This window comes from Ranitomeya imitator, chromosome 5, assembly GCF_032444005.1.
Source record: "Ranitomeya imitator isolate aRanImi1 chromosome 5, aRanImi1.pri, whole genome shotgun sequence".
Taxonomy (NCBI): Eukaryota; Metazoa; Chordata; class Amphibia; order Anura; family Dendrobatidae; genus Ranitomeya; species Ranitomeya imitator.
In genome coordinates, this window is record NC_091286.1 from 394,981,380 (window position 1) to 395,004,006 (window position 22,627).

Genomic DNA, 22,627 nt, shown 5'->3' on the forward strand with positions numbered 1-22,627 from the left:
TTCTTGAGCCACATAAGGCTCATATTACCACAGTTGCCATGACACGAGCTTCCATGTAATTCCTTACATCTATCACATCAATTTGTATATAACAGAAAATAAGGAGGACAATCATAATATATTATGACATTTTTGAGAAGGGAGTTCAATAAATACAAAAACAAAATTGTAAGTATTTTCCTGGGCTTGTCTATGCTTTCACACCTGTTTAATTACTCTATTTTGACAACTAAACACACCCCACCTACAGTGAAGGAAAAAATTATTTGATCTCCTGTTGATTTTGTAACTTTGCCCACTGACAAAGACATGACAGTCTATAATTTTAAGGGTAGGTTAATTTTAACATTGAGAGATAGAATATCAAAAATAAAATCCAGAAAATCACATTGTATATATTATATAAATTTATTTGCATTTTGCAGTAAGAAATAAGTATTTGATCCCCCACCAACCATTAAGCGTTCTGGCTCCTACAGACCAGTTAGATGCTCCTAATCAACTTGTTGCCTGTATTAAAGACAGCTGTCTTACATAGTCGCCTTTATAAAAAAACTCTTGTCCAAAGACTCAATTAATCAGTCTGGCCCCAGCCTTTAAAACATGTGCAAGACCAAAGAGCTTTATAAGGATATCAGGGACAAAATCATAGACCTGCACAAAGCTGGAATGGGCTGCAAAACCATGCGTAAGATGCTGGGTGAGAAGGAGACAACTGTTGATGCAATAGTAAGAAAATGGAAGAAATAGAAATTGTCTGTCAATCAATATTGATCTGGGGCACCATGCAAAATCTAACCTCATGAGGTGTTCTTGATCATGAGGAAGGTGAGAGATCAGCCTAAAGCTACATGGGGAACTTGTTAATGATCTCAAGGCAGCTGGGACCACAGTCTCCAAGAAAACCATTGCTAACACATTACACCGTAAAGGTTTAAAATCCTGCAGTGCCTGCAAGGTCCCCCTGCTCAAGAAGGCACATGTGCCTGCCCGTCTGAAGTTTGCCAATGAACACCTGGATGATTCTGTGAGTGATTGGGAGAAGGTGCTGGGGTCAGATGATACAAATATTGAGGTATTTGGCATTAACTCAACTCGCTGTGTTTGGAGGAAGAGAAATGCTGCCTATGACACAAAGAACACCGTCCCCACTGTCAAGCATGGAGGAGGAAACATTATATTTTGGGTTTGATTCTCTGCTAAGGGCACAGGACTACTTCACTTCATCAATGGGAGAATGGATGGAGCCATTTCCTGTTAAATCTTGAGTGACAACCGCCTTCCCTCCGCCAGGACATTAAAATTGGGTCAAGGCTGTGTCTTCCAGCAAAACATTTACCCAAAACAGACAGCAAAGCAACAAAGGAATGGCTCAAAAAGAAGGATATTAAGGTCATGGAGTGGCCTAGCCAGTCTCCATACCTTAATCCCATAGAAAACTTATGGAGGCAGGTGAAGCTCCAAGTTGCCAAGCAACAGCCTCAAAATCTTAAAGATTTAGAGATGATCTGCAAAGAGGAGTAGACCAAAATTCCTCCTGACATGTGCGCAAGCCTCATCATCAACTACAAAAATGTCTGACTGCTGTGCTTGCCAACAAGGGTTTTGCCACCAAGTGTTAAGTCTTGTTTGCCAGATGGATCAAAAACTTATTTCTCACTGCAAAATGCAAATTAATTTATATAATTTACACAATGTAATTTTCTGGATATTATTTTTGATATTCTATTTCTCAATGTTAAAATTATCCTACCCTTAATGTAACAAATGGAGACGGAGGCACAGATGTAGAAGTTCACATTCGTATTTATTGAGGTTAGATGTGGAACCACTAGACCACAGTCCGGGGGGCTCCGAAGGGGGCGTTACTGCGTGAGCCCCAGACACCCGTAGTAAGTCCCCTCGAACAGGGACAGAATGGAATGCCTGGAGGACACGGGTGCTACCTTCAGTTAGACCCCGTTCTCGTGGCGGCTGTCCCAGTGGAACAGATGGACCAGCAAGGTTAGCGGGTATTGCAGAGCCGACTGGAGGATACCGGGTGTAGAAGCTGGCACTGAGGGTACTGGCGTGGTCCGGAAGTGAGGCTGGCGGACTGGCAGGACTAGACGGGTTCAGTGTAGATTCTGCGGATGCAGTCCAGCATAACCGGGTAACTGGTAGCAGAAGATCTGTGAAGACAGACAGAATACGTGAAGTTCCATGCAGATAATTCAGAAACAGAAGCGCTAGTTAACAGGAACCGGAAGTTAGCAACTGAAGATACTTGTTGCTCCGGCGCCCTCCCTATGGTGGAGGAGCTAGAAATAGCAAAGGATAACACACCATTGGCTAGAAGCATATTTAAAAAATGCGTGCTGTCTCTTTAAAAGACTTGGAACGAGCGCGTGCTTTTAACACTGTGCCTGAGAAGCTGCTGGAAGCACGCCAGGAAGCAGGAGAGGGAGGAGGAGGGGAAGCTGGAGCCTGACAGCTCGGAGCCAGCACAGAGCAGGATTCCTGACGAGGAGCCCGCAAAGGTACAGAGACCGGACCAGGTGTAACACTTAATATTATAGACTATTCATGTCTTTGTCAGTGGGCAAACTTATAAAATCAGCAAGGGATCAAATAATTATTTACTTCACTGTATTCTTTGGCTTGCTGCCAAATTTAGCATTCTGTATGTGTACCTATTTACATACCTAGAATGTCCTTCTTTATGTGCTTTTTTGGCAAATTTTGGACAATTGGGAATGAAAAGTTAATTATGGTGCTACCTAAAATGTAAGGTATGAGAAAAAGTGGCAATGACAATGAACAAGGTAGTGTGAAAGAAATAACAAAGCACTTTGGCTAAAAATGTGTGAGCCACTAGTGACTGCAGAAATATCACTACAACCAGGCATAATTACTACCAAATGCAGGTTATGGTTTGCCTCTTTTTCCTCATGGAAGCATAGTATTGGGAAGGAAATGAAGTGGATTTGAGTCAATGATCTCCACAGTATGGTTTGTCAGATCACAAATGACTAAAGTATAATTTTTGGACCATTTTTTACTCAAAAGTCTATCAGTGTTCTGTATTATTCATTAGCTTTTGGTTATTACCAGGTTACTTTATTTTCCTATGGTGAAGACTAGTGGTGGACAAACTCGTGGATGTTTGGGTCCGGCAGGTTCAGCCGAACATGTAAAAAAGGTTTGCCTTGAACTCGAACACGTTCATGAACCCCATTAAGATGAATGGTGGGCCTAAACATCTGCTGTTCTCATGCAGCATCTGCATGACAGTGTGGAAAACACATGTTCTGATAGGCAGTAAGAGCATTACTGCCAGTCAGAGAGTTGCATTTCCTGTGCGGACATATGATGGCATGAGACCATGCAGCTGTGACCAGCGGTAAAAAGGTTACTGTTTGTCTCAGCTGTCACCTCATACGAGAGTACTACTGTAATATCATCAGTATATGCCTGTGGGTCACACACCGTTTTTAAAAATTATTTAAATAATTTTAAAAAACCATGTTGGATCCCACCATTTTTGACAACCAGCCATAATAAAGCAGACACATGAGGTCTGGCATTTTTCAGACTGGTAAGGGCCAATGGAAATTGGCCCCACTGCCTAAAAATAGCAGCCCTCAGCCGCCCCAGAAAATTATGTGCCAATTGCTGCAGTTTGTCCAGCTATTCCCACTTGCCCTCAAGCGGTCGACACTGACATCTAGCCCAGAGGTTAGCAATGAAGAGGTGTCTACAAGACACCCTCATTACTCATTATATGCAAACGCTGTCCATGCTATCCATCTCACGCTGAGACAGTAGCATAATCAATTTCTTGCAGTGTGTAGCGCTAAGCTCATGTGAGCATGAAGTGCTGAGCTCCCATGTCTGTGTGAGCTGGCTCTCATGGTTAGCGGTTGCATCACTGATGTAACCCTTCCCAAATCATCCAGCTCTTCATTGGACAGATATGGATTATCTTCACACCGGTCAGGTGAGTAACATGGTTGTTTATTTTATATCTTTTACGGTGACATGGGCATCAGAGGAATACCTTCACATCGGACAAATGAGGAATATGGTTTTTCATTATTTTTCTTTTACAGAGGACATGGGATTCAATTGATTAGGCGTGAAGTTGAGTAAAACTGTTCTTTTTATTTTTATTTCAAATAATGAAGTCTGCATGATTATTTCAAATACAGAACGTTATTCTGGCTGTGTGTTCTTTACAATCTAATTATGGGGTTAGCAATGGGTGTGTCTTCTAGGTGCCTCTCTATTACTAACCTCTGAGCTTGATGTCAGCGGCCATAAAACAGCGAACATAAACCCCAAACCTATTACCCCACTTACCATTGCAAAAGGGCAAGTGAGTTGAGCTGGACAAGAGCTAGAATTGGTGCATCTAATAGATGCGCCTTTTCGAGGGAGGCTGCAAGCTGCTATTTTTACGTTGGGGGCAATATGTCTCCTTGACAGTCTGAGAATACGAGCCCCAGCTTCCTGCTTTATCTTGGCTGGATGACAAAGATGGTTGTCTTGATAACCAGCCTTGATAAAGCTGACAGCTGAGGGTTGCAGCCCACAGTTATCAGTTTTTCCTGCTCTGGTCATCAAAAATAGAAAAGTGAAAATGGGAAGGAGCGCACTAATATATAATGTCACAGTCACCATCCAGGGGTGCAATACATAGTCTACATATAGAACATGACAAAGGCAAAGAGAAAGAGTAGACTAAAACTAGTATGCACAACCCAAAATATAGAGACAATAAGTAATATCATAAAGCAAAACACCTTTATTAAACGCCTCAAAAAACATGTTAAAAACATTTAAAATCAAATGAACAAATCCCTATGCCCACCATATCCCATAATAAATGACAATCCCATAATACAACAGGAAACAGTAATATCCTACCCTAGATACACCTAATAACATATACTCTCCTGCAGAAATGTGCCTGTACCGGCCGCAAAGGACTCGACCACAATATGTCAGTATCCACTACTAATAGCCAAAAAGTAAAACATGCATGCAATACATGGTCCTGAGATTGAAATATGGTAGCATGCTATATAGCAGCCGTGGTGCTCCCACCTTATCCCTCTTCTACCTCAGGGCCATTTTTGGGGCTCCATTTCCCTGGTCCTATGTGTATTTAACCCTTGTGGTGCCTTGCACCTTTTGACATTGCTGCATCTCCATATACTATGACTGACACAGGACAGGTTGTATCTACGGCTGCTATATAGCATGCTACCATATTTCAATCTCAGGACCATGTATTGCATGCATGTTTTACTTTTTGGCTATTAGTAGTGGATACTGACATATTGTGGTCGAGTCCTTTGCGGCCAGTACAGGCACATTTCTGCAGGAGAGTATATGTTATTAGGTGTATCTAGGGTAGGATATTACTGTTTCCTGTTGTATTATGGGATTGTCATTTATTATGGGATATGGTGGGCATAGGGTTTTGTTCATTTGATTTTAAATGTTTTTAACATGTTTTTTGAGGTGTTTAATAAAGGTGTTTTGCTTTATGATATTACTTATTGTCTCTATATTTTGGGTTGTGCATACTAGTTTTAGTCTACTCTTTCTCTTTGCCTTTTTCAAAAATAGAAAAGACTCCATGTCATTTTTTTCATTTATTTATAGCACAAGCATCGACTGATGACTGACTGTTATCAGCAACAGCAGGCATATGCTGATGAGAGAAGTACTCTCTCATCAGCGGACACCTGTGATGGCAGTAAATTTTTTACTGCCAGTTACAGCTACTGGCTCATGCTGTCATCTGAAAACATGGGGACTGCATTTCTCTAACCAGCGGCAACTAACTTACTGCCGATCAGAGCTGCCAGTGTTTTTTGCACTGTCACACATATGACAGCGTGGGAAACAGCCAATGTTTGAGGGGGGCCGAACCCGAACAGTAAGGCCAGGGTCACACTAGAGAGTTTTACGGACGTATGACAAAAATAATGCATTGCACACGGACCAATGATTCTCTATGGGGCAGCTCCTATCTGCCGTATATTTCGCAGCCATATTTTACGGGCTGAGAAAATTGCAGCATGCTTCATTTGTCAGCGTATTGCACAAAAAATCAGCCAATAAAAGCCTATGTGGGTGAGAAAAAAATATGGATTACACACAGACCATCAGTGTGACTTGCGAGAAATACGCTGCGGTGTTCTATAGAAAAGCTGGCAATTCAGCGCGGTGTACAGTAAAATCACACAGACAATTTTAGAATAGAATAGATCAAATAAATGTCTACACATAGTATATGTATATGCAGTACTGATCAAAAGTTTGGACACACCTCATTTAAAGAATTTTCTGTATTTTCATGACTATGAAAATTGTACATTCACACAGAAGGCATCAAAACTTTAAATTAACACATGTGGAATTATATACTTAACAAAAAAGTATGAAACAACTGAAAATATGTCTTATATTCCAGGTTCTTCAAAGTAGCCATCTTTTGCTTTGATGACTGCTTTGCATACTCTTGGCATTCTCTTGATGAGCTTCAGGAGGTCGTCACCGGGAATGGTCTTCCAACAATCTTGAAGGAGTTCCCAGAGATGCTTAGCACTTGTTGGCCCTTTTGCCTTCACTCTGCGGTCCCGCTCCCCCCAAACCATTTCAATTTTGTTCAGGTCTGGTGACTGTGGAGGCCAGGTCATCTGGCGTAGCACCCCATCACTCTCCATCTTGGTCAAATAGCCCTTGCACAGCCTGGAGGTGTGTTTGGGGTCATTGTCCTGTTGAAAAATAAATGATGGTCCAACTAAATGCAAACCGGATGGAATAGCATGCGGCTGCAAGATGCTGTGGTAGCCATGCTGGTTCAGTATGCCTTCAATTTTGAATAAATCCCCAACAGTGTCACCAGGAATGCACACGCACACCATCACACCTCCTCCTCCATGCTTCACGGTAAGAACCAGGCATATAGAGTCCATCCATTCACCTTTTCTGCGTCACACAAAGACACGGTGATTGGAACCAAAGATCTCAAATTTGGACTCATCAGACCAAAGCACAGATTTCCACTGGTCTAATGTCCATTCTTTGTGTTCTTTAGCCCAAAAAAGTCTCTGCTGCTTCTTGCCTGCCCTTAGGAGTAGTTTCCTAGCAGCTATTTTACCATGAAGGCCTGCTGCACAAAGTCTCCTCATAACAGTTGTTGTAGAGGTATGTCTGCTGCTAGAACTCTGTGTGGCATTGACCTAGTCTCTAATCTGAGCTGCTGTTAACCTGTGATTTCTGAGGCTGGAGACTCGGATAAACTTATCCTCAGAAGCAGAGGTGACTCTTGGTCTTCCTTTCCTGGGGTGGTCCTCATGTTAGCCAGTTTCTTTGTAGCTCTTGATGGTTTTTGCCACTGCACTTGGGGACACTTTGAAAGTTTTCCCAATTTTTCCGACTGACTGACTGTTAGGGCTAGCAGAACGCACCAAGTAATAGGGAAATTGATATGAGGTGCATTCGTAGCCCGGGGTCCACCGTGCAGAGATACCTGCTGCAAAGTAATGGCGGATGGACACTAAGCTCACACGTGGGTTAAACTTCACCCCGTGTGAAATGTAAGCGACCTCTGTTTCCTCACAGAGTCACGCTATACATAGAATACATAGAAACTAATACCCTAACTAGGGTTGCGCTTGCTCTGGAACTCTTCTGTGCTAACCACACACATGAAGGAACCAGATGCTAAGCCAAGGCTAATTGCTCCCACTGATGCTAGTTGCCTGCCTGAATGTACAACCCCAAAGCTAAACAGACTCACACCACATATATACTGAGTGGTAGAGTATCCACTGGCAACAGCTAAACACAAATGATACTAGCGCATGGCCGTGTGGCCATGCAAACCTTTTATAGTTGTAGCTCTCTAGGACCTTCCTGGTGGACCAATAGAAGCTGCTAAAAGACCTGAGCATGTGAACCCCGACCTCCAATGAGAGGTCTTCCCTTGGGCATAATCAGAAGGAGAAAAGCAGGACTTAGTCCCAGGAGCGCCTGCTCGTCGCCGAACAGTACTGGTTATAATGGCTGAATCTGGAAGGGCAGCAGTAACCAAATGTGCAATATCTGCTTGCAGCGTCCGCGGCGCGCCCGAGGTCCGTTCCCCGCTCTCGCAGATCAGGGATCTGCGCTAGCGGGGACGTTAAACGCGACCCCAAAAATCACATTGCGTTAGCGCAACCCGCTAGCGCTTGGCGCTAAACGGATTGCTCTAATGCAATCTGAACCTAGCCTTAGCTGTTTTTTTCTTGCCATAATACAAATTCTAACAGTCTATTCAGTAGGACTATCAGCTGTGTATCCACCAGACTTCTGCACAACACAACTGATGGTCCCAACCCCATTTATAAGGCAAGAAATACCACTTATTAAACCTGACAGGGCACACCTGTGAAGTGAAAACCATTCCCGGTGACTACCTCTTGAAGCTCATCAAGAGAATGCCAAGAGTGTGCAAAGCAGTCATCAAAGCAAAAGGTGGCTACTTTGAAGAACCTAGAATATAAGACATTTTCATTTGTTTCATACTTTTTTGTTAAGTATATAATTCCACATGTGTTAATTTAAAGTTTTGATGCCTTCTGTGTGAATGTACAATTTTCATAGTCATGAAAATACAGAAAAATCTTTAAATGAGAAGGTGTGTCCAAACTTTTGGTCTGTACTGTATATATATATATATATATATATATATATATATATATATATCATAGATATTGTGCAAAGGCTGCTTTTTTGGATTTACCTGGATTCCCTTATGTTAAATGTTTAATATGGTTGTAGAATTAAAATAATGTATATGTATATAACTGTCAATAAGTCATGATTATCCCAATATAACATATCATTATCAATTATTTGTCCTGATAGTATTTTACTGATGCCTTAGATACCAAGAAAGTTAAGCAGGCACTATCCTGAAACCTATTGACAGGTGCTGAATTACTGAGGATATCTTACAAGGAAAAGAAATCTTTGTTCCCTGTTAGCCAGTAGACAGAAAAATATTACAATTTGAGAGTCCTCAGTGGTTGATACCTTTTCCTAACTGAAAAGATACTAATAAATTGCAAGCTTTTGAGATTACTCAAGTCTCTTCATTAGGTGTCAGTCAGGATTTCTTAAAAATGAAGAATGCAGCATATTTCCAACTTACCGTATATACACGAGTATAAGCCGAGATTTTCAGCCCATTTTTTGGGCTTAAAGTCCCCTTCTCGGCTTATACTTGAGTCATACCCAGGAGTCGGCAGGGAATGGGGAGCGGGGGCTGTCTAATTATTCTCACCTGCTCCTGGCGCGGTCCCTGCATGTCCCTGGCTTCCCGAAGCCCCAGCTTCTTCCTGTACTGAGCAGTCACATGGTACCGCTCATTACAGTAATGAATATGCGGCTCCATCTCCTATAGGGGTGGAGCCGCATATTCATTACTGTAATGAGTGGTAACGGTGACCGCTTAGTACAGGATGAAGCTGCCGGGGAAGCAGGGACTGCACCGCACCAGGAGCAGGTGAGTATAATGGGGAGGGGAGCGCTGCGCTGCATGATTTTCACCTGCTCCCTGTTCAGGGCGTCACTCCATCTTCAGCATCTTCTGCAGTGATGCTCAGGTCAGAGGGCATGGTGACGTGGTTAGTGCGCGCCCTCTGCCTGAACGTCAGTGCAGAAGACGCTGAAGATGGAGTGGCGCCAGAACGAAGTCAGGTGAATATTGAAAGTACCGGGGGCCTGAGCAATGGAGAGGTGAGTATGTGATTTTTTTTTTATCGCAGCAACAGCAAATGGGGCAAGTGTCTGTATGGAGCATCTATGGGGCCATAACATTTGTGCAGTAGTGTATGGGGCAAGTGTCTGTATGGGGCCATAACGTTTGTGCAGCACTGTTTGAGGCAAGTGTCTGTATGGCGCCATAACGTTTGTGCAGCACTATATGGGGCAAGTGTCTGTATGGGGCCATAACATTTGTGCAGCACTATATGGGGCAAGTGTCTGTATGGGGCCATAACGTTTGTGCAGCACTATATGGGGGAATGTCTGTATGGGGCCATAGCGTTTGTGCAGCACTATATGGGGCAAGTGTCTGTATGGAGCCATAATCAACATTTGTGCAGCACTATATGGGGCAAGTGTCTGCATGGGGCCATAATCAATGTTTTTGCAGCACTATATGGGACAATTGTCTGTATGCGGCCATAATCAACGATTGTGCAGCACTATATGGGGCAAGTGTCTGTATGGAGCATCTTATGGGGCCATAATCAAGGTTTGTGCAGCACTATATGGGGCAAATATCTGTATGGAGCATCTTATGGGGCCATAATTAACGTTTGTGGAGCATTATATGGGGCAAGTGTCTGTATGGAGCATCTTATGGGGCATTAATCAAGGTTTGTGCAGCACTATATGGGGCAAATATCTTTATGGAGCATCTTATGGGGTCATAATCAACATTTGTGCAGCATTATATTGGGCAAATGTGTCTATGGAGCATCTTATGGGGCCATTATTAACCTTTATGCAGGATTATATGGGGCATATTTTAATATGGAGCATCTTATGGGGCCATCATAACCTTTTTGGAGCATTATATGGGGCTCCTGATTCAATATGGTTATTCAAAAACACATAACCTACTGATGTCTCAATTAATTTTACTTTTATTGGTATCTATTTTTACTTTTGACAATTACCAGTAGCTGATGCATTTCCTATCCTAGGCTTATACTCGAGTTATTAAGTTTTCCCAGTTTTTTTGTGGCAAAATTAGGGGGTCGGTTTATACTTGGGTCGGCTTAAACTCAAGTCTATACGGTAATTAATTTTATTTGTATTGATGTGAACCTCTTTTATACATGTTTTTGCATTTATTAATAGTTAAGATGTATAGAAAGACAATCAAACATGTTCTGATTGTCGGTGGCTCAGTGGTTATCACTGTAGCCTTTAAGTGCTGGTGTCCTGGTTTCAAATCCATCCAAGAATAACATCAAGAAGGAGTTTTTATGTTCTCCCTATGTTTGAATGGGTTTCTTCTGACTTCTCTATTTTCCTCCCACACTCCCCTGATAGGGAATATAGATTGTGGGGACAGTGATGATAATATCTGTAAAGTAATGTGACATTAATGGCCATGAATAAAATAAAGAAATAAAATGCATTTGCCAGTTTGTTCAACCAATTAGATGTTAATTTAAGGGGCTTTCCAGGCTGGGGAAGTTTTTTTGGTGATCACAGTACGATACTCGATCCTACCAGTGTATATATTAGGATTTAGGTTGGCTTTTCAAATTGAGCGGATCACACAGATGTGTTTTACTTACTTGCAGTCATGTGGCATTTAACTTCTTTCCCTGCTTTTCTCAAAGTGTATTGCATATTTCTGGTTATGTGATGATTGCTCAAACTTGGAAGCAGAGCTGAATTCTGCTCCTAAGGCCAAGTTCACACATTCAGTATTTGGTCAGTTTTTTCTTCAGTATTTGATAACCAGGAGTGTAACATAGTAACATAGTTAGTAAGGCCGAAAAAAGACATTTGTCCATCCAGTTCAGCCTATATTCCATCATAATAAATACCCAGATCTACGTCCTTCTACAGAACCTAATAATTGTATGATACAATATTGTTCTGCTCCAGGAAGACATCCAGGCCTCTCTTGAACCCCTCGACTGAGTTCGCCATCACCACCTCCTCAGGCAAGCAATTCCAGATTCTCACTGCCCTAACAGTAAAGAATCCTCTTCTATGTTGGTGGAAAAACCTTCTCTCCTCCAGACGCAAAGAATGCCCCCTTGTGCCCGTCACCTTCCTTGGTATAAACAGATCCTCAGCGAGATATTTGTATTGTCCCCTTATATACTTATACATGGTTATTAGATCGCCCCTCAGTCGTCTTTTTTCTAGACTAAATAATCCTAATTTCGCTAATCTATCTGGGTATTGTAGTTCTCCCATCCCCTTTATTAATTTTGTTGCCCTCCTTTGTACTCTCTCTAGTTCCATTATATCCTTCCTGAGCACCGGTGCCCAAAACTGGACACAGTGCTCCATGTGCGGTCTAACTAGGGATTTGTACAGAGGCAGTATAATGCTCTCATCATGTGTATCCAGACCTCTTTTAATGCACCCCATGATCCTGTTTGCCTTGGCAGCTGCTGCCTGGCACTGGCTGCTCCAGGTAAGTTTATCATTAACTAGGATCCCCAAGTCGTTCTCCCTGTCAGATTTACCCAGTGGTTTCCCGTTCAGTGTGTAATGGTGATATTGATTCCCTCTTCCCATGTGTATAACCTTACATTTATCATTGTTAAACCTCATCTGCCACCTTTCAGCCCAAGTTTCCAACTTCTCCAGATCCATCTGTAGCAGAATACTATCTTCTCTTGTATTAACTGCTTTACATAGTTTTGTATCATCTGCAAATATCGATATTTTACTGTGTGAACCTTCTACCAGATCATTAATGAATATGTTGAAGAGAACAGGTCCCAATACCGACCCCTGCGGTACCCCACTGGTCACAGCGACCCAGTTAGAGACTATACCATTTATAACCACCCTCTGCTTTCTATCACTAAGCCAGTTACTAACCCATTTGCACACATTTTCCCCCAGACCAAGCATTCTCATTTTGTGTACCAACCTCTTGTGCGGCACGGTATCAAACGCTTTGGAAAAATCGAGATATACCACGTCCAATGACTCACCGTGGTCCAGCCTATAGCTTACCTCTTCATAAAAACTGATTAGATTGGTTTGACAGGAGCGATTTCTCATAAACCCATGCTGATATGGAGTTAAACAGTTATTCTCATTGAGATAATCCAGAATAACAATCAGAGGAAAAGTATAATAGAAACACGTCACCAATTTTTTCAACAGTCTTGATTTTGGCTTACAAATACTGACCAAACACTGAACTTGTGAGTGTGGCCTCATACTCTCTGTATGTTATAAGCTGTTAGCATTCAGCATGCTACAGTACTTTACAAAAGTTTGCTATAGCCTAGAAAATCCCTTTAATATTCATATCATTTCAAATAATGGCTTGTCAGTTATCAATATTTTGCTTTATTACAGGTCTGCTTAACGTCAGTGACTCTTCCAATAATTACTATGGCACAAACAGTAGTTCTGTAGCAGCTGCAATCTTGGTACCATTTTTTGCACTTATCCTATCAGGATTCGCATTCTACCTTTACAAACACAGGTAAATATTAATGTAAATATACATATAAGAAAAAATATATATGTATGTATACGTACACACATAGAGTAGTATGTATTTGTGTCTGTGGTTCTTCCAGTTTTAATGATGAGCATCATATGCTCATTAACTTTTATGTAAAGTTTATTAAAAAGTTACTCAGTAAGAACACTAAGTCCATTACTCAGTCTAATAAACACATTTAAATGTATTTGGTAGGAGAAATTGTCATTTATTTAGCATTAAGAGCATGACATATCATTTGTCAGGTTGTCTGCATTTTCCATTTTCACAAATCTCTATGCTTCCAATTAGTAAGATTCACCATAATAAAGATTGCCCTCGTATCCCGTTTCAAAATTTAGATATGATTATTTATAAAAAAAAATGTTACCAGTTCGCATATTAGGTTGATAGGTTTTTGATAGGTTTTGTCATATTTTAATATTGTTGTTGGCCTCCTGTTGAAATTTTTCTGTCAGGATACTGTTTGAGGACAGAAAAATTGTCTCATGTTTTGATTGTGCAATACAAAATTATGGCATCAGAACAATACAAGATAAGCATTGTATTGCACCACTTTTTAATAAATTCATAAAAATCTTTTGTATTGTTTTGAAAAAATAAAACACAATGTTTCGGCAGGATTAAAGACATAGTGTGAACCCAGCCTAACACTGTACCGAGGAGGAGATATTTGAAACATCTTCATTTCAAATAGTTTTTAAAAAATTAAATAGAACTAGAAAAAACAAATCTAAATCCATCCCATGAAAAAGTGCTAATTAATCACCAATTTATTCATTATTTTGTATTTGTACTTACAGATTAAAACCCAGGTCCTATACAACAGAAGCCATGATTTCAATCTCTTGCACTGATGAGGGCACGTAAGCCTGAAACAGCTGTATGTAAGTTGAAATAAATGGCTCTGTACTTAATAAGGACATACCACCTCTCCTGACATGTCTGTATTTTTATAAAAAGTGGAAAATAAATATTTTATGTATTAACCTGTAAAATAACAGTAACGGTATACTTCTTTTTTATACTATGATGTTTCAATTCTTTGTTATTTCTCCTGAAAATGTATGAATAAACTGGGTGTTACTATTTCCTAATCAATTTATTTACTCATTTTTTTATTTGCTAATATAGCACCATTAATTTCCAGAGTTATTTGCAGAATTAATTATCAATAAGGTGTATCTTCTATTGCTGATTGAACAGTACCAGAAGATGCAGGATCATAGTCTTTAACATAAACATAGGTAACACCCAACTGTGAATTTAATCATACCTTTGCAAAAGAAAAAATGAAGGTACAGAATAAAAAACACTTATATACAGTTATATCACGAGTAATGCAAGTGTGTAGTAAATCAGACATGTTAGGAGAACCTTCGGGTACTCTTTTAAGGGATTCCCCATGTTACCCTCTAGTTTTTTTAAGAAGCATAGTGAACACAATACAGGTCTCACTTTCTCTAGTAATACTCTTGTTTTTGTAAAGCTGTGTATTTTTACTGCTAATACAAAGTCTACTGCATATTGCACATTCATTTTTGTCTTGTTTCCTTTTATATCACATTACAAAAAATAAATACTGAACATTATGATTTTCCCTTTCTAATGAAATACTTTTCATATAAGTTATTCCTGGAACATTCACAGTGAAAACTTTATTCTCCACTAGGAATATATCAGGTTGATAAGTGCCAGTAATAGGTCATTATTAGTGATGAGCGAATATACTCGTTACTCAAGATTTCTCGAGCACGCTCGGGTGACCTCCGAGTATTTTTTAGTGCTTGGAGATTTAGTTTTTAGTGCCGCAGCTGAATGGTTTACATCTGTTAGAAAGCATAAGTGCATGTGGGGGTTGCCTGGTTGCTAGGGAATCCCCACATGTACTTATGCTGGCTAACAGATGTAAATCATTCAGCTGAGGTGAGGAAAACTAAATCTCCGAGCACTGAAAAATACTCGGAGAACACCTGAGCATGCTCGGGAAATCTCGAGTAACGAGTATATTCGCTCATCACTAGTCATTATCAGACATTTTGAACATGCAATTTTTACATATTCCTAATATTCTAAGAAGCCACACATTAATTAATTTTTGGGATTTGCTTGACATGAACAGCTAAAGGAATGTTCCAGATTTTTTGTAATTCCTGTTCTTTTATATCTAAAAGAAAATATTTTACATATCATTTATTCCTTGGCTTTTTTGCTTTCCTGTATTTTTTGCCAGAATGTTCTTGATCATACTAGAGATCAGCTGTGATAATTTTTAATTTGCCTTGTTCTGCTTGCCTCCCAGTTGAATTAAGTGGATTGTTTTTGACATAATAGAGATGTTATTTTAAGCCATGGTGCAAAATCTAAATCATGGGCCCCCTACTGATAGAAAATCTTGTATTTTCTTATTTATCCTTGGAGTACGCTGATGTTGACCGATATGAATGTTACCCCTACATCTACATACTCTATAGCAAATCTCCATAAGTGAAGATGTTCGAATCTGCCAAGATTCAAATTCATCGAATCACATTTATTTTCCGAGGAAATTCAATTTGCAGTTATTTGCCTCAAACTAAATGTTCTTATTATACCCTGGTGTCTGGAAAGACATACAAAAAAATCAAACTCACCTCACCATTCACCTATACTGGCTTTCCTCCAGTCCTTTGTTCAGTCTTCTGCACCTTTTCTTTTCAACTTCCCCAGTTGTACACATCTTCTTCAACATTCTTCAGTCTTTGCCAGGACTTCTGACTCAACAAGGCATTTGATGTCCCTGCATGTCATGCCAGTGCCTCTGCTGATGCACTTTAGAGATGATGTGCACTGCAATAGAACAGTGGCATTGACATTGGCCTGTTGAGCTGCTATTCCTGGCACAGAGGAAGAAGGCTGAAGAAGTGGCACACAAGTAAGGAAGGAGAAAATAGATGCAGAAAATTGAACAATGGGTTGCAGGGAAGGAGAGAAGTGAGTGGTGTGGTGAGTTTATTATTTATTCTTTTAACATTTTGACTGCAATAATTCTGTAAATATTGTACAATTCAAAGAGAACTTAATTACACTGGAATAAATTTGCTTATCTCTACTCAAGAGCTTAAAATATTACTGATAATACCATTTTGTAATAGATAAAAACAATAAGCAGTACATGCATACTTATATTAACGATACGGATTCAATTTTCCGTAGATGTGAATATAGCTTAAGGTCTAAAAAATAATTTTATATGTTCACCATCAAGTGCATGTATACAGTATTTTATACTTATTCTGATCAAGTTAGTCTGCATGACGCTTTCTCTCCCACAAATTAGCATACATTTCCTTATTTTTTCTCCTTTGCTCTACCTGTGACATCTGCTTGATTTCTGCTTCTAACATTCTCCATTCCATGGAAAACTTGATATAAAGCCTTAATTAAACCTCATAAGGGATATATATTCCATTGTTGTGCCACCCTGGTATTGAATTTGTGCACATAGAGGAATTCTGGACAGTTTTTCTAATTAATATTATCTAGTACAATTGCCTGCTTGTGGCTTCACACTGCTGTCTTTAGAAAATAAATCTGCAGAGTATCTCTTGTGAGCTCACAACATGCAAGATATTGATGTGAATCAGTTGAAGACTCTACTGAATTAGGGTTGAGCGAAACGGGTCGGTCATTTTCAGAAGTCGCCGACTTTTGGCAAGGTCGGGTTTCATGAAACCCGACCCGACCCCTGTGTGGGGTCGGCCATGAGGTCGGCGATCTTCTGAATCTGGTATCGGAATTCCGATACTGTGTTCCGATATGTTTGCAATATCGGAAATCGGTATCGGAATCCATATTTAAGTGTAAAAGAAAGAATTAAAATAAAAAATATTGCTAAACTCACCCTCTGACGCGCCCTGGTACTAATCGGCAGTCTTCCTTCCTTAGAATCAGCGCTTGAAAGACCTTCGGTGACATTGCGGCTTGTGATTGGTTGTGCGACGGCCCATGTGACCGCTCACGCGACCAATCACAAGCCGCGACGTCACCGAAGGTCCTTCAAGTGCTGATTCTTAGGAAGGAAGGCTGCCGGAAAGAAGCAGGGCGCGTCCGAGGGTGAGTATATTCTTATTAGGTATATACTCACCCTCGGACGCGCCCTGCTTCTTTCCGGCAGCCTTCCTTCCTAAGAATCAGCGCTTGAAGGACCTTCGGTGACGTCGCGGCTTGTGATTGGTCGCGTGAGCGGTCACATGGGCCGTCGTGCGACCAATCACAAGCCGTGACGTCACCGAAGGTCTTTCAAGCGCTGATTCTAAGGAAGGAAGACTGCCGGTTAGTACCAGGGCGCGTCAGAGGGTGAGTATAGCAATATTTTTTATTTTAATTCTTTCTTTTACACTTAAATATGGATCCCAGGGCCTGATGGAGAGTTTCCTCTCCTTCAGACCCTGGGAACCATAGTCACCCATTGCAATGCATTGGGTTTCGGGTTTCGGCTGACCCCGACCCCGACTTTTTTATAGGATCGGCGGATTTCACTCGACCCGACTTTTGCGAAAGTCGGGTTTCGTGAAACCCGACCCGATCCTATAAAAGTAAAGGTCGCTCAACCCTATACTGAATATGACTTGTCAATATAGCAGAGGTTCTCTAACTGGTCTGACCAATCTCCTTAACTATTGCAACATTCAATCTAAAGAACCAAAATTTTCCACATGAACATATTCTGCCTTTTTTAAATTTTTGAGGCATTGAACACCTTATAATTGCCCCAACAAATATTATTATACATTAAGGCCATGCATATTCCTTTATCATTATAGCTTACCTATGTTCTGAAGAAGAAGCACAATATTTTATAATGGTTTTTCAAACATGACACTGAGGCTAAGGCCCTCAATTGACCTTTCTTCTATGATTTATATATAGTGCTTTCTGAGGGGACAGGTTCCTTTAAAAGGGGTTAGCCACTGCTTTTTATTGATGGTTAGGATAGGCTATCAATATTTGATCATGGGAACATGACACCTGAACCCCTTCTCAGCTGTTGCCAGTACCGGCAGAGATTGAAAGCTCTCAGATGCTGCTGAAATACAGCAGCTCTGTCATTTCCATAGTGGCTACAGCAGAGTATTACAGATCTAGCCCCCATTTATTTGATGAAACTGTTGTATTCTGGTTGTATCCGAGAACTGCAGGCTGACTTTGTGCCAGTAACAGCTTATTGGCATGGATGCCAGATGTTGCATCCCCAACAATCAGCTATAGACGGCCTATCATAGGGATAAGCCATCATTAAAAACCTTAACATAAATCAGAATATCTTAAAAAATATTCTGGTACGCTTTTAAATTCTGCCATAAAAAGTGAAGCTATTTGAGCACAGAGAGGATGAGCAAGTTATATAAAGGATGACCCGGGACTAATTACTTAATTATAAGCAGTTTGTCAAATATTGTCATCTCCACAATATAATGCAGTGATGCTCCGTACTTTAAAAGCACATTGATAAATATCTATTGAAAAAAAACACTGTGTAGTCCGATCTTTGGTGACTTGATGCATTTCCAATAAAGATCATTAATGTATTTTTATAATCTGCTGGCAAACTCTTCTTGTTTTTGAAAGTACAATGAGATGCCGATGAAAAACGATTCTTAATTGCATGGCTTTGCAGTTCTCTATTGTCTGATAGCAAATATACATTGGGCATATTCCGCACATAGGTCTTGCATTCACATATAGGGCACTTGCTGCAAACAAAGGCATATCGGGGAAAACATTTTTATTTATATAATGTACAGGGCACAGTATAATGTAACCTTGTCACTGCTATAACCACTTGAACTTTAGGCCTGCCTCTAGTTGTATTTCATCCGAGCAATTAGCACTGTGTGATACTACAACCTTTTAGACACAATAATTAACCCTACCTTGGTTTCTCTTCGGCCCATATCCAGCTCAGCAGACTGCATAGTTGATATGTCTTACCACTAAATGTCTGTAAAAATCTAAGGTTTTTCAGCAGCCAGTAGTTGCAAAACAGAAGATAGCAAAGTAGCGCATACATCACATCACAGCACCGCATATACTTGTACCCTGATAGTTGCAACAAATTGAACTATTCTGATCTCTTGCATGGCCAAATTGACTACTATTAACTATGACTATCGATGCGACGTTTGCAATATTAATATTGCACATCTACAAATCGCCTTGTAGACCTTGCCTTTTGGTTGTTATAAATATATCTGTATACAACATAATTTTTTTAATTTTTTTATGGTATATTTTTAATATATTTGAAATGTAGGCTTCTTTCATATATTTATTATACTACATCATCAAGATGTTTTTGATTTAGATTCTTTTTTTAAAATAAACATTCCTTTGCCTAATTTGAGTCTTTCATTTTACAGAACAAGACCCAAAGTGCAGTACAATGGATATGCTGGGCATGAAAACAGTAATGGACAAGCATCATTTGAAAATCCAATGTATGATACAAACTTAAAACCCACAGAGGCAAAAGCTGTTAGATTTGACACAACGCTAAACACAGTTTGCACAGTGGTATAGCCTTTGGTGCCCATAAAGACTGATTCATAGCCATACCTCTGATGGACTAGCAGAAATTCCATTGGTGCCCTAAACCAATATCTACTACTTCTGGCTTTTGCTGCTGCAATCTTTAACACCATTGATCAACAAACGGAACATGTATTTCTAGTTCTTGATTTCAATGAGTTGAGTCTTCTGACGATCGAGTAAAGACATCCCTTCATTTTCAATAGGATTACAATGCCTGGCTGCAAGCTGCTTATCATGCAGAATTACTTCAGGAAGACTACAGAGTTATGCCACATTGTTATTTTGATGCCTCGTTTATGAAGTATATGGCAAATGCCTTTCATGCAATATTCTGGGCACTTGGATCAGTTATGTACTGTGATGGATGAATATACCACGGTACATCTATAATTTTTTTTACTTCTAGAAACATGAAAGTCCTGAATGAGACACAGTAAACCTGAAAGAGAGGACAACATAAGTTATGGTTGCACAGAAGAAAAATGCTTTACCATTAAATCAATGACACTTTGTAACTGTTTAAAGCAACCATATCTATCAGACACTATTTGTGCACTGGGGTTTGCAAATTTTTTCATTCAGCTGGTGTTGCAAAATATTCCTGCACAATTTTTTTGCACTAGTATGTTTGAAATGAGTGAATTCCATGTCATCAAGAAAAAAAACAGGGTTTATAAAGAAAATGTTCAATTGTTAAAAAAAAATATTCATCTTCATATACCGCCCATTTCACTAGAAATCAGGTCTCACGGTTCTGGAAGTCATAATGAGTCATCATTTCCTAACAAAAAGAAACAGTGTTTCTGTTCATTTTATTACAGACAGATTTTACATCTTCATAAACCAACATTTGACATCATGTCCAGAAGCAGCAGTCGATTTTTGTACAATATATATTTTATGTCTTATTTTCTTATAAAAAAAAATAAATAAAAAACAGGGTTGAATTTAAAAATTTGTATTATACAATTAAACAGCGGGTGTTTGACAAATTGTGAAAAGTTATTTATTCAAAAAAAAAAGGCGCAAGTACAAAATTATTTTACTCATTTTATGGTTTTTGTACTGTAGGTTTTACTTTCTTTGATGCAATAAGTGTTCTTATGTTACAAAACGCTTGCAAGCAAATTTATTTACCATTGATTTTCAATTTCATTTATATCAACCTTCTTTTCCCTATGTCTTAAAAAAGTTACATTTTTAAAGATAACCTCTTTCTATATTTCATATTAGGGCGAATAGACATACTGGCCTTATCCTCGCCCATTGATATAAGCAGTGGCATTGGTTTCTTAAAGGGAATGTAATAGCTATTTTTTTAATTAATTAAAATTGGAAAAGAAAATGCATTCTACTTTCTAATTATTATTTTTTCTATGCATGATTATGAGGCAGTAATTTCTCCAGAGCCGCTGCAGTGTGAATGTCAATAGAAAACTAACTGATTTTTTGAGCATGGTCTCTGATCTGGACAAAGGTCATTGAGCAGGAAAATAGAGGAGATAATCAGCATTCATTTTAAATGATGGATCCTGTGCCATCCACATGCAGTTTATAATAAAAGTATTCCTGCTTGAAATATTGCAAAAACTACTTAGAAGTTATCTCTGCCGATCAGGAATGAAATTGGGATTATCTTTAATATACAGTAGATAAGGAGAGAAATATTAGCAAATCTAAAAATTCAATAAACGTGCCACCTTCAATTTTATAAATCAATAATTTTCTCACAATAAATTACCATTACAGGCAATGTGTCATCAAAACTGTACTTGCTATTTAACCCCTTCACGACATTTGACTTACGTTTACATTATGGTTGGAGCTGTGCCCGCATTATCGCCAGTGGCAGCTCAGCATAAGATGTAGATGAGCTTCGGCTGTCACTGTCAGGAGTGCTGGTCACACAGCTGAAGGCCATTTAGCAACCTAAACACCACAATAAATAGCGATCGCAACATTTAAAAGGCAGATTGGCACCCACACGATGCCATGGCGAGGGCTCGAATGTTGCCATGGCATTCCGAGGTCATCATGAGGACCAACAGGTCAGCCAGGTATGGCAAGCCTGTTCGATCATGCCAGGACCATGGTCTAAGAGGCTTCTGTCAGTGCAGCACTAACAGGTATAATGCATTGCAATACTAGTGCATTGCAATGCATTGTACCAGTGATAAGACAAAAAAAAGTTAAGGTCCCATGGATGGACTAAGTAAAAAAAAGTTACAAAAAATGTAAAAATATTTTTTAAAACTCATAAAATAGATAAACAAAAATAAAATATATTAAACCAATCTAGAGATATATTTATGTAAAAAATAAAAAAACACATATTTGGTATTGCATCATCCTGAACGACTCGACCTAAAAAAACTGTCAGACTATTTAGCCCTTTCAGTAAACTCCTTTAAAAAGAAAATTAAAAAAATGACAAAACAGCTATGCTTTTTTGTTAGTGATGAGGGAGTGCTAAAATGCTCGCATGCTCTTTACTCGAACCGAGCAAATCCTAATGCTAATATACTCATTCGAGTAACAAGCATAATCGGAATCAATGGGAAATTATTTTTCCGTCAGACCCTACAAGGTGGTCTGGGTGGCAGTGAAATTATGAAATTGATGGGAAAAGTGCTAAATGGAAGGAGAACAGCATAGGGAAGATCCCTGGAAGCATCTCTGACTCCCAGATCGATGAGGACAACAATGGTGTCACACTTTTGCTCCACTTTAAGGACTGAACATAAAACATTTAAAATCAAAGAGAAATTGGAGTCTACAGGAAAAAAC

General features: G+C 39.6%; 1 protein-coding gene across 1 annotated transcript in view; it reads left to right on the forward strand.

Annotated features, from left to right (window-relative positions):
• The window catches only part of CSMD1 (CUB and Sushi multiple domains 1), a 3,308,788-nt gene extending 3,287,647 nt beyond the window's left edge, over positions 1-21,141 (forward strand). The window contains exons 69-70 of the mRNA XM_069726899.1: positions 13,117-13,246; positions 19,669-21,141. Coding sequence (XP_069583000.1) covers positions 13,117-13,246; positions 19,669-19,828 — 290 coding nt within the window. The 3' untranslated portion in view covers positions 19,829-21,141. The remainder of the gene's footprint in view (positions 1-13,116; positions 13,247-19,668) is intronic.
• Positions 21,142-22,627: the final 1,486 nt, after the last annotated feature.